The 16,877-nt window shown below is 46.6% G+C and overlaps 1 protein-coding gene across 7 annotated transcripts in view; it reads left to right on the top strand.

The window, feature by feature from the left end:
- The window catches only part of MARCHF2 (membrane associated ring-CH-type finger 2), a 32,902-nt gene that overhangs the window by 2,756 nt on the left and 13,269 nt on the right, over nucleotides 1–16,877 (top strand). For 3 of the 7 annotated variants that reach the window (XM_062510210.1, XM_062510209.1, XM_062510212.1), the window contains exons 2-3: nucleotides 9,376–9,595; nucleotides 13,106–13,301. In XM_062510210.1, coding sequence (XP_062366194.1) covers nucleotides 9,420–9,595; nucleotides 13,106–13,301 — 372 coding nt within the window. In that variant the 5' untranslated portion in view covers nucleotides 9,376–9,419. Of the gene's footprint in view, nucleotides 1–322; nucleotides 416–9,026; nucleotides 9,596–13,105; nucleotides 13,302–16,877 lie in introns of those variants that run through there. The other 4 variants (XR_009934033.1, XM_062510211.1, XM_062510214.1 and 1 more) reach the window with 3 other exon arrangements.

Genomic DNA, 16,877 nt, shown 5'->3' with positions numbered 1-16,877 from the left:
TTCTGTCTGCTCTTATCTCCAGCCTTTTCCCCAATAGAGAACTGGTCTCGGCTACTGATTCTTGTCCCCTTGGAAGCACTCTGGGCATATGTCAGTGAATAACACCTGGGCACACAAGCCATGAGGAAAACTAAGTCCTGGGACTCTTTTCTGTGAAGGAAATGAGCACAGCACCAAACCAGAGTAGGCAAGTGGTCTCCATGAAGTCTGTGTACATTAGCTTTCTCTGGTAGTAGAATGACGTATTAATCTGTGCTGAGGCTTATCAAGTGTGGCTTATCAAATTCGTGGCTTATCAGCACAGTCATGTCATGCACATAAACAACAGGATCTCGACCTCTCCACTACTGGTCTTGTTCCCTCTCCAGCTGTAGCAGGTGTTCCCTGGAACCTGTATCTTTGTGCCATCTTTGTTGTAAGTAGATGAGGTCAGCTGTAGCTCATTGCAGTAGCAATGCAACTCAGCTGGGAGAGAGGGTTTCCAACTGCACCTAGTTTGAGAGCGCTCTTGGCTGCTCCTCTTACTGGCTGAAAATAGGGAATTCACTGCTGGGTGTCTTGGGGTCTTGTGCACCTTTCCTGGGGGTTGAATATTCCTCTCCTGCTGTGCAGTTACAGCCTCTGAGAGCCCTAAGCACTGAATGTGAAGTGCAGAATGACAAAATCCTCAAAGCAGGAACTGCTTGCATGTCCTGAGGCAGGGACTGAACCCTGTGCATCTCCCACTGAAGGGAGCAGCCCAACAGGAGCTGTACTGTCCTCCAGCTCTTCCTACCCATCAGCCTTGCAAATACCTTTCCTGCTCCAGGCCTCCCTAGAACAGTGTTACAGTTTGGAATCTGTCATTTGCCCCCATTTCAGACAAATAGGCATCTGTAAGTTTTAGTCTAGATTTTATGTAGTAATTCTAGCTAAACTTTTCAATTCCTGATAGAACCTGAGGTGATTATGTGTGCTTAACCTCAAGGACAGAAGTGCTGTAACTGCTGGTTTGATTTTAATTGGTTGTCACAAAATTACTGATCGACTGAAGGAAACATTCTCCTCCAGTTCCTAAAGGGAGAACAAGGGAGGAGGAGCAGTACTGGCTCATGAAAGGAAAGTACAAACAGATCAAACTTACCTTCTGAAGCACTTTTCTGAAAAAAGGAGAATGCACCAAGCTTGTGTAGTCTTGGCTTAAACAGGGATTTCTTTGTGTGAAGCTTTGAGAGCTTTAGTCCTGTTTCAGCTGAAAGCTTTTTGGGATTGGATTTGAGAGTGGTGGGAGGGGAAAGGTAAGCTTCAGTTCTGGACTGTTTTCAATTTATTTCCTCCCAGTTTTTCTTGTATTTCCATGCAGACAAATCAGACAAGGCCTGTATCCAGAGCTAGAAATGCAGCCTAAGCAAAACATTGCAAACTGAACTAAGAGAGTTTTGCAGCACAGATACCAAATGTGAAGTTTCACTTGAGGATTGAGGAGGGAATCTCTGGCAGTAAGGAGTGGGCAGAAGGGAGACACTGGTGCAGTTGGCTGAGATCAGTGAGTTCTTCTCTCTGGCTGACCACGGGGATGTTCTCCGTTGTTGTCTGCTTTGGAGCTCTCCAGAGCAGGGTGGTGAGTCAAAGGCTGCCTTTGGTGGTGCCTTTGCTGGAAAGCTCTTTGAAAGCTGAATGTTCTGAAGAGATTTGTGATAAAGCTAGGTTGAAAAATATAAGCAGTCAAGTTAAATTCCAGATCAAGTGTTTCCTGGGAGCTGAGTGTGCTACCTAGTTTCATGCAGTGGTTGCGCACCAGCCGCACCACTCTGAGCAGTCAGGATGAGCAGGGCTGCTGCCTGCTATGCTGAACAAAGTTCTAGCTCCAATTCATCTCCAAGCAGAATGTTGTTTTTTATATAGCAGTGTAAATGCTTTATAAACCAAGAAGGAAAACCCTGGGGAGAATGCAAGGTCTTTCTGACCTGGGCTTCACAATCCTGAAATAATATTTTGCATCCTCCTGAGTCGTGCCTTTCAAAGGACTGACCAGTTCCGTGGTGTGTGGGCACTGCAGTCTTGGTCTGGTGCATGTGTTACTGGTACACTAAAATTCTGTTTCCTGAGGTGTTAAGCACAGCTGGAAAATCCATTTGTTCTGAACAAACTGCAGCTGCCTGGCAAGTGACTGTGCAGGGTTGGGGAGCACTTGAGCTTTGACCTTGCTGCAGAGGCTGCCTTTGTTTAAAGAGGAGCTTGCTGAAGCAATAGAGGTGAGAAGGAGAAGTTTCTCCTTCTGGTGTTTTGTAAAGCACATGGGTGCAGAGAGATGTGAGAGGCACCACGCCTCTGGTTCCTTCAGCAGGGCCGGGCTGTGCTTGTGTCTGGTGGGCTGGTTGTTGTCCCCAGTGATGGGCAGCATTCTGCAAGAATTGTTTTGTAGGCAGGATAACACTTTTTTTTTTTCCGCCCTGGTTCATGGTTTCAGTTTCAAATCTTTCTAATGCATCTTTCTTTCCCTGGAAAGAGTGACAAAATGCAGAGGGAGGTAAGTGCATTGTGTAGTAAGCTGTGCTGCTGTTCACCTCTAAAAGCAGATGTCTTTTGAATCCTCAGAGGAATCACAGGTGTTCCTCATGTCCCAGCTAGTTTTTAGTTGTTCCCTTATGAAACTCGTTATTAAAATGACTGAATTTTGATTTGAGATAGCCTCTGCAAAGAGTTTTTTTCTAATGTTGCAGTTAATTTTTCCAGATGTTGGTAATTAAAGTGCAGTAAACTTCCCTTTCATATGGCCTTGTGGCAGATAGCAAGTCTCGAAAGAGCTGAGATAACTTTGTTCATTTTGGCATTCCAGCTGTAACATACAGCCTAATTGTTCCCAAGCACAGCAAGAAAAAATTTGTCCTTTAGGCTTCTTCTTTTTGTACTGATTTTTTTTCTCAATATCTAAGCTTGAATCTTTTGCCTCTTTTTGAATATTGAGTAGCTTTATTAGGCAATGAAGAAAACTTGTTTGAAAAACAGTAGGTGAACAACGTGATAGGTACCCTGAAATCCAGGGAGCCTTGCTGTGTCACGGTTCTTCTGTGTCCACACAAGACCCATGCCTTTGGCCTTGTTTAAAAGTTAGGGTTCTCACCTGCTGGGAGCCCCTCCAAGCCTCACAGGAGCTGTGCCACAGGAGCTTCATCTTTGCCAGCCAATAGTTCTCCATTGCTTCGAGACATGGCGATGAAGTGGAACTACTGCAGGTGTTGATCCAATGTGTTGAAGTTTTGAGGAGGAGGGATGTGTGTGGATGTTAGCTTTGGGAAGCAGCAATTATTGATCACCAAGGCTTGCTGCAGTATTTTTCTACCAGTGGGGAATATAAGTCAGATCCTGGCAATGTATTCTCCTTGGAATAAATGGAAGTGGAAGACTACCTCTTCATCTGTGTCTGCAAGCCTGTTTGCCGTAATCTAAATAATCAAGACTTCAGAGATCTAGAATATGTCTAAATAGTTTCTTGGTATAGAGAAGTTATGATTGTTTGTCCCCAGCAAGCAGCCATTAAGTGAAGCCTTGAGTTACCATTGACTGTCACTGAGCTGTGTTTTTGGAATAGTGGAGAGGCAGCCCAGCCAAGTCCAGCTGTGGTCATGTACAAAATGTGACAAACACAGGAGTCCAGAAAGGCTATGTCTTCTAAGCTTCTGACTTCCTTCTGGGTGTTACAGGGTTAAACTTGGGGCATGTGTTTTTAAACTCAGCCCCAGGGATAAAGCAGGTGAGCCTCTGGAGTCAGCCCAGAGTGTTTGCTGTTAAAGGTGTAGGAGGAGTTTCCTGGTGTGAACCTTTATCACAAGGTTCACAAGCTCCCAGAATGTTGTGCCTTGATTGTGTTTTTTCCCTGGCTTTTTGGGGTTTGTTTTGAGCCCAGGGTCAGGGCTGTCTCCTGGCTTCGATCCACAACCTTGCTCCACTGGCATCCTCTGAAGAGCAAGTTATGGCTGAAGTTTTCACAGCATCTCCTTTAGCTGCAACTGCCAACCAAATGTTGCAGGTGGGGCAGGCAACGGAAGCTCCTAGAGAGTGAAATGCTTTCCCAAATTTTAAAATGTTTTAGGAGCTGTGGCATGGCATCAGATGTCATTTTGAATGTTGAGGTTTATGCCATAAATGCTGTGTCACTTTTCTCACTGGACAGGGCTCCTTGCACCCTGACTTTAGGGCTGTTGTGTTCAGATGACTTCTGAGCATAGGACTAATGAGATTTCTTCCCAGGCCCTGAGCAATGGGAAGAGTTGCTGATGGGTCAATTGTGGGCAGATCCTGTGCTGGCTTTTTGGGTACTTTTAAGATGTTACGTAGCAGACCTGCAGGGTAACTTTGCTGATGTATAAAATCATGTGTTTTAATTAAAGGACAAAATAATACTGTGGTTTTCAACCCTCAGCAGAAAGTGCATTTAAGCAAACAAAACTGAAAACAAAGCCCTGCACAGTTTGGGACCAGTTCCAGGGGGATTTTTCTTTGTTGTTTTTGTTCTGGATTATTTTTTTTCCTTTAGATTAATCCACGTATACAACGTTTTAACAGCAGGGAGCACTTCAAGCCACTAATCACATCCCATATGTGTATCTCTGGTGGCAGTGTCTTAGGTGTGTGATCACTTGAGTGTGAGGGTCTAGCAACCAGATGTAGAGGAGGGAATACTCTACCAGTAACCCAGAGCATGTGGGCTACAGGTACACTGGTGAGGTCAGTGCCTCAGCAGGCAGAACTGGTGTTGAAAGTATGTGCTGCACATCTGGGATTGAACCTGGCCATGGGAAGATGAGCATTAGCTTTATGAGATGGGGTGTGTGGGAGCAGGTGCTTAGATGTATGCAGCAAGCAATTCTCTTGAGAAAGCAAGCATCTCTTGAGATGGTGAGAGATGTTCAAATGGTTGTAGAGCCCAGGATTTGGGAAATCCAGTTTTAGTGGTGAAAAGGAAAGCACTGATGTCTGGAAATGCTCTTTAGCCACGGAAGACCTTCAGTTCACTGGTGACATTTGCAGGATCATATGATTAGAAAACTCAGTGTCTATGTGTCCAAAGTGGCTAAAAGGGCTTTGGAAAAGCAGGCTGGGCTTAAACATCAGCTCATGTGAGGAGGGGTCAGAAAGTCCCCAGCCTACAGATGGGTGGGTTATGTTAGCTGCACAACCTGGTTGCCTCTGGTGACACCATGGGTGAGGTACCAGGTCTCGGTTACAGTAATCAGGGAGATGGGTTGCTCAGTGTGAGGAACAGACTTGGCTGGCAGCCTCATGTGTTGGGTTTTTTCTTGGTGGAGATGTCCCAGGGAAGCCTGGTGCGTACACGCTGCACCCAAAGCAGATGCAGCTGGTTCTAGTTGCAGTTTGCTATGGATCCTACCAAAGCTGCAGGATTACTCTAAGGCTTTAGGCTGTTTGGAATTAGTGGACAGGCCACAAGCAGCATGGCAGAGCCACAACCTGCACCTGACAGTTCCCATTACTGCCATAATTTGGCTGAAGCTTTTCCTGTTGTCTTTCTCATCTTGACTGTGCTTCTCCCTTTGTGGCTTTGATCCATGTGTTCATCTGGCTTGCTGTGGTTTCCTTGTCTGGGAGAAATAACTGTTTTGTCTATCTTCGCAGTCCAAGAGAGCAGACCTGGGGGACCTTTTAGCTCCTTGACTCCTGCTTACTTCTGCTGGGCACACTCATTGCCCTTTGGATGATATAAACTGGATTACATATCTCATTGCAGTGTGAGGACTGACAAAGGGTTGCAGGCTTGTTTCACTTAAGCTGTGGAGCGGGATCCTGCACCAGCACCCTGCCTTGGAGCAGTGACAGAGCGCAAGCTGCTCTTTAAGGAACTGGCTCATTTTGCTGCACGTGTTTGAGTTTTGGAATTCTAGTGCAGAATTTGCTCTTCTGAGACAGCTTTCCACAAGAAGGGTTTGGCTTTTTCAGTTTGAGAATTTTCTCCAAACTCAGCCCTTTATGTTCTGGATCTGCTCAGACGCTGAGGATGCCAAAGGTTGCTGAGAAGAGACTTCCTGTTTATTTACTTATGTCTAACTGTGGCAGCAGCGGGAATGTTGATAATAAACCTAGTGTCTCTGAGAATTTTTTAAAAAATGTGGACAAGAAATATATCCCCAAGGAATGGGCTCAGAAAACACAGGTGTGTGGTTCAAACCAGCTCTTTGGGTCTTGCTTCTCACCCTGGGATTTCAATGTTTCTGCTGTAAATGGAGCTGGGGAAGGGGCGGGAGCACAGATCTGATGATGACTGGCTGAGGGAGCTGGGTGTTCAGGAAGGGAGGTTTAGGGGGGACCTTCTTGCTTACTAAAAATCCCTGAAAGGAGAGTTTAGCCAGGTGAGGGTCAGTCACTTCTCCCAGATAATGAGTGACAGGAAGAGAGGAAACAACCTCTAGCTGTACTGGGGAGTTTTAGGCAGAAAAAATTCCTTCATGGAGCATGTGGTCAGGCACTGGCACAGGCTGCTCAGGGCAGTGGTGGAGTTACCATCCCTGCAGGAATTTTAAAGCTGTGTGGATGTGGCACTTGGGGACATGGGTTAGTGGTGGGCTTGGCAGTGCTGGGGGAGCAGTTGGACTAGATGATTTCAAAGGCCGTTTCCAGCCTGAATGATTCTGTGAACACTGGGTTTGGGTTGCATGAGCTGCTGGCAATTGTGAGAGAAGGCTGTGTGTTGATGAGCTGATCCTTCAGGGATCAGGAAAGGGACTGACTTGGCTGTACACTATGCTTCATGTTCCACTGGGTATGGAACTGGGACTCGAGTGCGCTGCAGATGTTGTCTTTGGATTTCAGTTACTTCTTTACTAGCCATGAAAATCTTGCTGCTTTTCCTTCATATTTGCTGAATGGCATGAGTCAGATATTAAAGCAGTGACTTCAGGTTCCACCCTGGGCTGGACCCTGACAAGGAAATGCCACATAACTTGTACCAGAAAGCTGTGTATTTCCAAAAAACGGCAGGGTGGCCATTCCCTTCCAGCCCAGGCAAGGCCATGGGGCTGCCTGTGACTGTCAGATGTGGAGCACAAAGAGCCTCAGTATAAATACTCCCAGGACACAGTCAGTGAGGGCAGTTTTATTCCAGTACGCAGAATGGACTTTTTCCTCTGGACTTTAAAATAAACAACATTTTGGCCGAACAAATGGAACTGACCTTTTTCTTAAAAGTATGTATCGTCTCATTTTTGTTTCAGTAAGAGGTTTTAATTTTAAAGAATTCCTTAACTTGCAGAACAGCTGACTTAAGTAATTCCAATAGCATTTATCATCTTACTTTTTGCTCCTTGGAGTTGGAGAGTTTTTAACCTTTTTTTTTTTTTTTTTTTTTTTGAGGAAGACAAAAGTAGCTCTGTTCTTTGCACAGGTGGAAAGAGAGGCTGAGTCTATAAAGTTAATTTTAAGTTGATGAAAAGATTCATGTTTATTTTCTAGAAGATTGACCTGTCCACAAACTCAAGCTTATTCCTGCTCAGTTGCAAGGGAAGGATTACAGGTAGTTATCAATCTCTTTAAAAAAAGAGATTAAAAAGTCTATTAGAAATTAGAAGCGGTTCTGTAAAATAAGGGGATGCGACCAAGGTTGGCATCTGGTTCTAAGACAAAAGTGAAGGGCTCTCTCTCTTGAATGCATGTGCATGAAGGAAATTGTCCTGACAGATGAAACCCTTGGTTGTGTGAATTGCTTAATTTCTAATGAAAAAGCACTTGTCTTTACCAAAATCAGTGTTTTTAGGACTCCAAGGATCATGTTCTTGTACCGACTTTTTTGTTTTATTTTTTCCTCTATAGTGTGGCCAAACCTCCAACCAGGAACAAGACCTTATTTTCTTTAGTTATTGGTTTAGTTGTACCTGACAGAACTGTAGTTTCATGGGAATCTTCGACTCCTGTTGTGCTCAGAGATCTCAAAAGAAAAAAGCCTTTCCTTGAATGGGATGGTGAAGGTTTGTTTGCCTGCTGCTACCTCCAGGAGGCAAAGACTGGGAGACTGAGGTCCCCCCACTCTCCCAAAATTTAACCTAATTGTTTTCATATATCTTATTTGGGGTTGTGGTTATTTTATTTTATTTTATTCCTTCCCTTTTTTCTTTTCATTGCTTTCATTTGAACTTCTTTTGTGGATTTAGTTCATCTTGAAATCCAGCCACCAGGATGAGGCAGCATTCCAGCTCTGATCCCAGCAGTGCTGGCGCACAGGGTTTACTGTGCGTGCCTTACATAAGGCAGTTCTGTTTACAGGCACAGGGATTTTGGTTTTACCAGCAGTATAATGTTGTTGGATTTTGTTCAGTGTGACTCACTGTAACCTCAGCTCTTTATTTCTGCACAGCTGCCTCTCAGGGACCAGGTTAAAGGCGATTGACAAAACCAGGATTTTTCTAAATCTGCAGAGCATACCTGATTTTGGGGATGAGATACCCCTGCCGGGGAGGAACGTGCCTATTTCTGGCAGCTTGGGCGAGCTGCTGCCTTACCTCAAGGGCAGAGCTCTCCTATCCACATGTGGTTTATCAGAGCCAGCTCCTGGTTTGCCATGTTGGGCTTTTCTCTGCATCTTCTCTCCATTTTTTGAATTTTCTGTTTGGTCTGTGTCTTCTCTTTGCTGGGTAAATGTTGAAAGTGTGCTGGTGTGCTTTGCTGTTTCCAAGTGGCTCTTGTAAAAGTCATGATAGGTCTGAACACTTGAAAGGGAAAGGAAGGAGGCAGGCTGGCCTGTTCTCCTTCTCAGGGAGGATTTTTGGTACTTTGGGGAGGTTCATATCCACACATTCACTGTTGGGATTTACCACAGTGGGTATAGAAATGGGAGCATGTGCATTTCTTTAATGAAATAAAGAGAAAAAAGATCAAAGATGGGATGGGGGAGTCTTTTGGCTTGGACAGTCTCTCAGGTGTTCAGAAAGCTCCTGAAGGCAGCTGAGAAGGACCTCTTGAACCCAGCCACATAAACTGATTTAGGTGCCCTGTTCAGCTGAAACTTTGCTGTATTTATGGAGGGTATGTATATAAGTTTTCAGGACGGCTCTAGCCAGCACAGCACAGGCCCATGGGGCTTCTGGTTGCCTTCCCTATCTGTGTGTCAGCACGTTCAGTTTGAAAGGCTTCATCAGGTTAAAGAGTGGTTACCAGGAATTCTCTCTGGGAAAAGCAAATTTGCAATTCTGATGGTAAGTTATATAAGTAGAACACTTGGAGCCTTAATTTTATGGCAAGGCAGCCTGACAAAGCCTATTAAAAGGGACAGAAGACTCACAAAAGGCATGTGTGCTGGGGCCCCGGGGTGCTGCTAGTGTGAGCTGGGCTGGCGGATGGCGAGGGGCTGGGCACTGCATGGTTCTGACTGTGGTGCTGTTCCTGCAGGTCTCCCGGGTGCCGGGCCCGGTACACAGGGGTCCGGAGCTGCCATGACGACAGGTGACTGCTGCCACCTCCCCGGCTCCCTGTGCGACTGCCCGGGAAGTGCCGCCCTGTCCAAGTCGGTGGAGGACTCGGACATGGGCCGCCCGCAGTACATCACACAGGTCACCGCCAAGGACGGGCGGCTCCTCTCCACAGTCATCAAGGCGCTGGGCGCCCAGAGGTGAGGCTGCTGCAGCCGGGCTCTTCCCCATCCTTGGTGGCTCAGGGGTACGAAAAGGGAGACCATAAAGTCTTGTTTAGTGAAGGAGTTTGCCAGGGCACTAATGGTGAGTGTGAATCCTCGTGAGCCGGTTGCTCCCAGGCCTGTGGCGGGCTCTCGCCACCCCATGTTCATGGAAGTCCCAGAGCTGCGGCCACTGCCACGGCCTTGTGGGGTGGCAGTGAAGGTGAGGCCGTGCTTGCAGGGCAGTGTGCTGTTCATAGAAACGTTTGAAGGGCGGGAAGGGGAGCACAGCCCTTGTTCCAGGAACATCCGTGGAGTAAAGGCGTGGTGTCGATCTTCAGCTGCAGGGAGGGGCGTGTGTGTTGCAGGAGCTACAAAATCCAACTTTTGCTAGAGGGGACACATGGTGGCTTCACTGGCTCAGACTTCTCCTGATTGTGACTTTTTGTCATTTATTTTAAGCAGCTTCCAGAATAGAGGACATTTGGCAGCATGGTTCAGTCCAGCTACTGAAAGCTGTTACATTTTGTGTTCAGAAATCCTGTTAACAGGATAAAGTAATAATAAAAATAACAGCTGTTATTTTTTTCAATGAGTTTGGTCAAACATTTATGCAATGTGGAAGCAGTGATTACAGACCTGGGGGAGAGATGCAGGGAAGCTGGATGAGTATAGAGGCGAACATAATTGCTGCATCCAGCAAACCTGGAGCAGGACAATAAAAATCTGAAAGCAACTGAGCTTGTTCTTTGGCATTAGATAGTCTGGGTGAGAAGTTATTTAACCCTTTAGAACTTGTGGGGGTGTAATAATTGTGTGGGAAAACTGCCTGGAAACAGGTTAAAAATACCCAACAGGATTCCTTATGTTTCTACATGGACACCAGTTTGTTTCTTTTGGTGGTGGGTTTCAGTGTCTTCCTTGTCACCAGCACTTAGCACAGCAAAGCCAGGAGCAGTGTTACCGCGTTGGAAAGTTGAATTACTGATATGGTGTCTTCAGCCTGCTGGAAAACTGTGTCTGGGTGTGTACCATGTGGGAGCGTGAGCGTGCCCTCACCCCGGGGGGGAAAGGAAGGAAGGAAAAATGAAGACTGATAAGAATTTCTTTTCACACACTGTCAGCAATTTTTTTCATTTTGGATTGTTTCTTGGTAGCCAAGGTTATAGTAATGCTCTGGAAATATGAAACTTCTCAAACAGGAAGAGAATGGGTGAAATATCTTACAGTTGCTTTTCTTAGGAAATGACAGATGCTTGAGAGCACTGGAGGCTGTAGGGGATTGTGTCACTAGGGCTCTGCATGCAGGCTGTTCTGGTACAACATTTTTTGGCAATAAATGTTACAGAATCATCAAGTAATTCAAATTAGAAGGGAGTTCCATAGGATATCTAGTCCAGCCTCCTTTTAGGGCAGGCCTGCTCAGAGTCTTGCCTGATGTAGTTTCCAGGATCTCTGAGGATGAAGTTTCCACCACCTCCCCAGACTCCTGTTACACATTTTGCAGGGATTGTCTTGGCTGGAGAAGTCCCCTCAATAAAAGGCATGCAAAAATGAGGAGAGAACATGGGTCAGTGGTTCACCAGTGATGTTTGGCAGAGAGAAGGCGATGGTGTACATTGGGTGTAATTTGCTTCACAGTCCTAAATATGAATAAAAGCCCAGTTGGGATGAAACCAGCTAAATATTGAATTGAAATGGTAGAGGTTTCCTGTGGCTTTTTTCTTTTATTTTTTTGATTCTTGCTTCTTCTTTAGCAATCTGACATGCACTTCCTTGCTGGCTCTTCTTTTTCCTTCATGTCCCACCAACCTTTTTCCCCAGTGTGCTCCTTTTCCTTGAACTGTGCTTTTCTGTGCCTCACTCTTGCTTTCTGTGCAAACTAATGGAAGTGGTGCTGCTGCTTTTGAAGATTGCTAAGTGCTTACTCTAACTGTTGTGTTGCAATCCCACAAACTTCTGCAGTCAGGTGGAGTTTTTTGAAGTCAGAATATCAGTGCAGTGTGAACTATGATGTGGGTTCAGTGTGGCTTTTGTTCTGTCAGCAGTATCTAGAAAAAGGTGATACCTGATACCGCTTGCCTGGATTTCGAGAGGGCCTGCAATAGGGTCTTTGAAATAAAGTTGTTTCTGTTTTACCCTCTCTCACACCCCTAAATCGTCAGTTTTGGATGTAGGAGGAAAACTGTGTGAAAGAAATGGCTGTTTGGAAGGTGGGAAGTGAGATGCTGGTGAGGGCCTGGTTTCCATGGTCTAGGGAAGGCAGTCCTGCCGTGGGCCTCTGCTGTCCAGCATTTTGTTCCTAAATTATCTCAGTGGTTGGTGAATGTTGAAGAGATGAACTAAACTGCTGAGAACAGCAAACTTTGGTGTCTAGAGCCATCTGGGGCTTCCCAGAGGGAGCCCGAAACATTTTCGTCATGGAACTGGCATGTGTGGCACAGGACTGTTAAGAAACCTGTCCTTTGGGATGCCAGCTGGGATGCCCCATCCCTGTAAGTCTTCCAGGCAAGGTTGGCCGGGGCTTTGAGCAAGCTGGTCTAGTGAAAGGTGCAGCACTAATTGTTCACAGTCAGTGGTGCCAGCTGAAGGTGTGAGGAATATCTTGGGCACGGATGGCTGGAGTGTGATGAGCAGCTCAGGCCTCCCATGGGGAAGGTTGCAAGTGTCTTTGAAAACGTTTGTTAGTTTCTTTGGTAGGTATCTCTGGTTCTGTGAGGTTCTGTGTGATCCTGTAGTTGGAGCTCGTGCCAAGGAGGTGTTCCTGAAGCACCAAAGCATTTCTGTGGGCACCGAGAGGCCAAGCGCTGCAGAGCAGTTGTTTCTCTGGGGAGGGTGTGCCCATGGGATGCTGGAGAGTTACTGTGCAGTGATGGGCAGATGGTTTGTATGCTGGAGATCTTGGTCTGGGTCCCCGCTTGCTGTGAAATATGTTGTGCTCTTGGAGAGGTGAGCTTCCAGGGTAAGTTCAGTTTTGTCTCAAGATATTGCTGTTCCTTGTGCGGTTTCTGCTCAGCCCAGGCTTCAGAGCCAAGGGCTCTGGTAAATGTGACCTGACTGCCACCCTCTTGAGTGGCTGCAGGTGGCTGGGGCATTCTGTGACTACTGCGGGTCATTTGGCTTTGCTTTGGACTTCTGGATTTGCATGAGTGCTTCAGGCTTGGTGTTGGGTCCAGTATCAGCCTCTGCCCTCTCTCAGGAGAGCTGAAGACTGAGGGACACGTGCTGCAGTCACTTCTGGGGCCAGCTGAGCTGGCCAGGCTAATGTGCTATCTTCTCTTGTTGTTATGGGTCTTCCAGATTTTAAATGATCTAAAATGTCCTGAGCACCTCCATGGTCACCTGAGACTGTTTTCTTGTTGCAGCAGGCTCCTGGCATGCTGTGCCACACGCTGCCTGCTGTTCATGTGCCTTTCTGGGGCTTGGTGGGACCAGACTCTGTGGTGTGTTGTTCTGCCTGCTCTGACTGTGGTTTCATTCTGTTTGTCTCCCGTTCTGCCTCTTTAGTGATGGTCCCATCTGTCGAATCTGTCATGAAGGTGGAAATGGGGAGGGACTGCTTTCCCCATGTGACTGCACAGGAACACTGGGCACCGTGCACAAGAGCTGCCTGGAAAAATGGTTATCCTCCTCCAACACAAGTTACTGTGAGCTCTGCCACACAGAATTTGTTGTAGAAAGAAGACCAAGACCCTTGACAGAGGTACCATTTTCTTCCTGCTTCATTTTAATTTCCATATCATTTGAGAGAAAATGACTGATTGCCCTACTGTTCTTGTAGTTCTTTCTGTCTCCTCCTCCTTGCAGTACCTTTGTGCTCACAAAGAAGAGTCTGTATGGGGAGATCAAGTCCCTTGTCAGACTAAGTGATGTAGTTACAAACATGCAGTAGTGGTGTTTGGGGTAGCTCCTACCTGTGACCTGCCCATGTGCCACCTGCCAGTGGCAAGCACTGTGCTTGTGGCTCTGCTTTAATGCCTGAGCATCAAAATGCAGATGTCACTACATGACTGACTGAAATATGAAGTTCTCATAATTATTCTTTTTTCTTTTGTTGCTGGTTTTAATCTTATCTCAGTGTTGGATTAGTGTAGCTCTCTTGCATGTACCTTCCTTCTCACTTTTCAGAACAGAACAGGACATGTGGTGATTGCTGATACTGTTTCTAAAAGACCTGTCTTCACAAACTAATATTGATGCGTGCTTCAAAGCCTTTAGGCCTTGTTCCTTCCTGCTGCTTTGTGCTCCTCCCAGTTGAAGGAGAAAACAGGACAGGGCTCAGCTGGTCCTTATGTTCCTCTCAGTATTGACCATAGGGGGATCAGTCCATCAGCCTCCCAGAGCTGGAACATACTACGCAGGCTCTGACTGGTGGGTCAGGTTTTTTTTTTTTTGTTTTGGGAACAAAAGGCAGCATGGACCAGACCACTGTCTGACCTCAGGGTTCAAGTGTACATCCCCAAGACAGGAATAAGTAAACTGGTGAGGTACAATACAAAAGGCTTAAGGATTTGTTTTAGGAGATGATTTAATATGTCTGCAGTTGTGTGAGCTCTTTCGTGTCAGTGTGCTGCTCTTGGCTTGGGAGTTCCTTCAACACTGTGACTGCAGAGAAGTGTCACCTGCAGCTGGGCATTTACACTTAACAATTTTGCGAGCCCCACATTCCTGCAGCAGTGGGAGGTTTGGGAGCTGATTCTGAGCAACACACTCCTGTTACCTCTTGGCTGTCAGAGAGTTGTCACTGCCTGCCACCAGAATGTGTGGAGGCAGGGTTATTTTGGATATGTAGTGGTGACTGCTCTTGCCCACTCTCTCCTTCCCCTTGCCCCATCAGTTAGGTCAAAACTGAGTCACAGCTGGAATTCTAAGTTGCTTTTCACATTTCTCTTTCCATTCCCATCAATTCCAGAGGTTGCTTCTTTTCTCTCCCCACCTCCCTCTGGAAACAATATTTGTCCCCTCCTCCTTTCCACAGTCCCTAGCTCTATTTCTCACACTCCCGTCTCTTCTTAGTGAACCTTGGAGTGGAAAATAGTCCACCAGTTGGTGAAGCAATCAAGTTTCAGTTTGCAGAATGGATATTAAATGGACTGTTAAAGTTATAACTGACTGTAATGGATTTGACAACCCCAGTGAGGAGGAGGCTTTAGCCTACAGTGCTAACCCAAACTATGTGTCTAGCACAGTAAGTTGTCTGAGCATTACTTCAGTAGTTACTGCTGTTGGGGTCTTACTGCTTCTCTCCTGGCTGCTCAAAAATATATATTGACTCTTTGGTCATTATCTCTTGAATGGTTGCTTCAGAGGTTATAAAACACTGCTTTAAATTATTTTGGAAAGGCTGTATCTTGTCTTTGAGAGCATAGTGCAGGCAAACCCAGGGGCAGTGAGCTTGCTGGGGCTTATGCAGGCCAAGTTGAGAGTGCGCGTCTCAGATGTTTTAGCTTAAGAGCTGGCAAAATATTCCTGTCCAGAAACAAAGACATGGGAGTGCATTCAGCCATCTTTCACGATGCTGTGGCAGCTCACAACAAACATAGGCTTGCACCCTCCAATAACAGCTCAAAGGCCAGTGTGTATTGGAGGAGTTTTTTCCTGTGATACCAACTCTGTGCCTCCATCTGACATGAGTAGCTTGCTGGGAAAGTGAGACAGAAAGGTCATATCTGTACTCCAGTGTGGGTGAATGAGCATTCCAGGACAAGCGATTTTAATTCCTGTTGAAATTTGTGAAAAGCCCCTCTGGACTAGAGCCTGTAAGAGTATCGTGATCAACAAAGAAACTGTGAGTGCTGAAAGGTGATGAGTGAGCAGCATTTAATGAACTCAAACACAGGAGAACTGCCACTGTGTTTTCAGAAAGGAATGGACTCCTTGAGCCACTACTGCCAGCTGGCAAAGGCTTTGGGATTCCAGTGATTTGGTACTTCTGGTATTCTGTGAGCACAGTGAAGTGGATGATCTACTCTGTTGTGGTATCTGCTGGGGAACAGCTTGCCTAAAGTACCTTGTGAGCCTGGAGGCTGGTAAGCAGCTGATAAAAAGTCAGGTAGCTGGTGAGAATGATCCCTGCTGCAGAGCAGAGCCTAGCATGCAGCTCACCTTCATGGTACAGCCCCAGAGCAGTTCCCTTGCCAGCAGCTCAGGGGCAGTAAGATTTTCCCTGGCTTGGAAAGCAGCGTACAGGCTGGTTTGATACAGCCCATGGCAGATGGACTGTGGTGGGTGCAGTTCACAGCAGTGTGTGCTGTGGATGCAGCACTCAGGTGTGCTGGGGACCTGCACAGTGCATTCAGCTCATCAGCACATGTGCTCTGTGCCTGGCACACCATGGCTGGAGGGCTCCGGCTGGAGCAAAATGGCTCACCTGCTTGAAAAGACCACCTAATTTTGTTCTGTTACTTCTACCATGCTATAAACCCTCTGATCCTTGTCTGGAGCCTGGGGAAGGTGACTGGAGTTCAGTTTCTCATTTTTCTTGGGACCTATTACAGCCACTCTGAGCTTCTGTACCACTGCAATCTGCACTGAGCAGAGGCAATGACAGCGAGTATGCTTCATCCTGTGAGCTTTGTTGGAGCTTAGAGGTCAGCCGACAAAGTGTGACCACTTTGGGAAACTCCTGCTGGTAGCAGAGGCTCTGCCCTTGGTGCAGAGCCCTTTGGAAGGAGCTGATAACCCTTGGCTAGCTGGGTGGCACTTGCCATTAATGCTCTGCCTGCGGTGTGGTGCAGTCTCATCCCTGTACCAGACCAGGCTGCAGCTTTTCACCAAATACTTTTGGGAAGTGTCATCTCCAAGTTGTTCACCAGTCTCTGAAAAGAGGGCTGGGGAAAGAGGCTGCTTAGTCATTTAAAAATGTCACAGTTCCCCCAGCCATCTTATCTGGGAAGTTCTCTGCCTCTTGGTACTGAGAAGGGGTGGGGAGTGTTTTGAAACTTAGGGGGAAGTGATGTTTGGGGTGAGTGTGCTGTTGAGGAGCCCTGATAAAAATCCACTACTGATGAAGTAAAGCTGTGAAATCAAAATAGAAATTAAGAGCAGAGAGTAAATGGGTGGAGACTAGGACTAGGAATGATGCGGGAGCGTGCTGCATGGCAGAAGGGTCAGTTCCATGTGCGAAAGGCTATCCAAGCATTTAGCTCTCTTCCTATCACCTGGCCACAAGGGAATTTGGTAACATGCTACCTGCTGCTGCTGGGCCCCTGAGGAGAAAGCAGCTCTTGCTGTTGGTTCTGCCACATCCTCCTGCCTTTCCAGCCTGGGGAAACTTAGA

The sequence above is a fragment of the Cinclus cinclus genome, chromosome 28, assembly GCF_963662255.1.
Source record: "Cinclus cinclus chromosome 28, bCinCin1.1, whole genome shotgun sequence".
NCBI classification, from domain to species: domain Eukaryota; kingdom Metazoa; phylum Chordata; class Aves; order Passeriformes; family Cinclidae; genus Cinclus; species Cinclus cinclus.
This window is presented reverse-complemented; position numbering and strand designations above follow the sequence as displayed.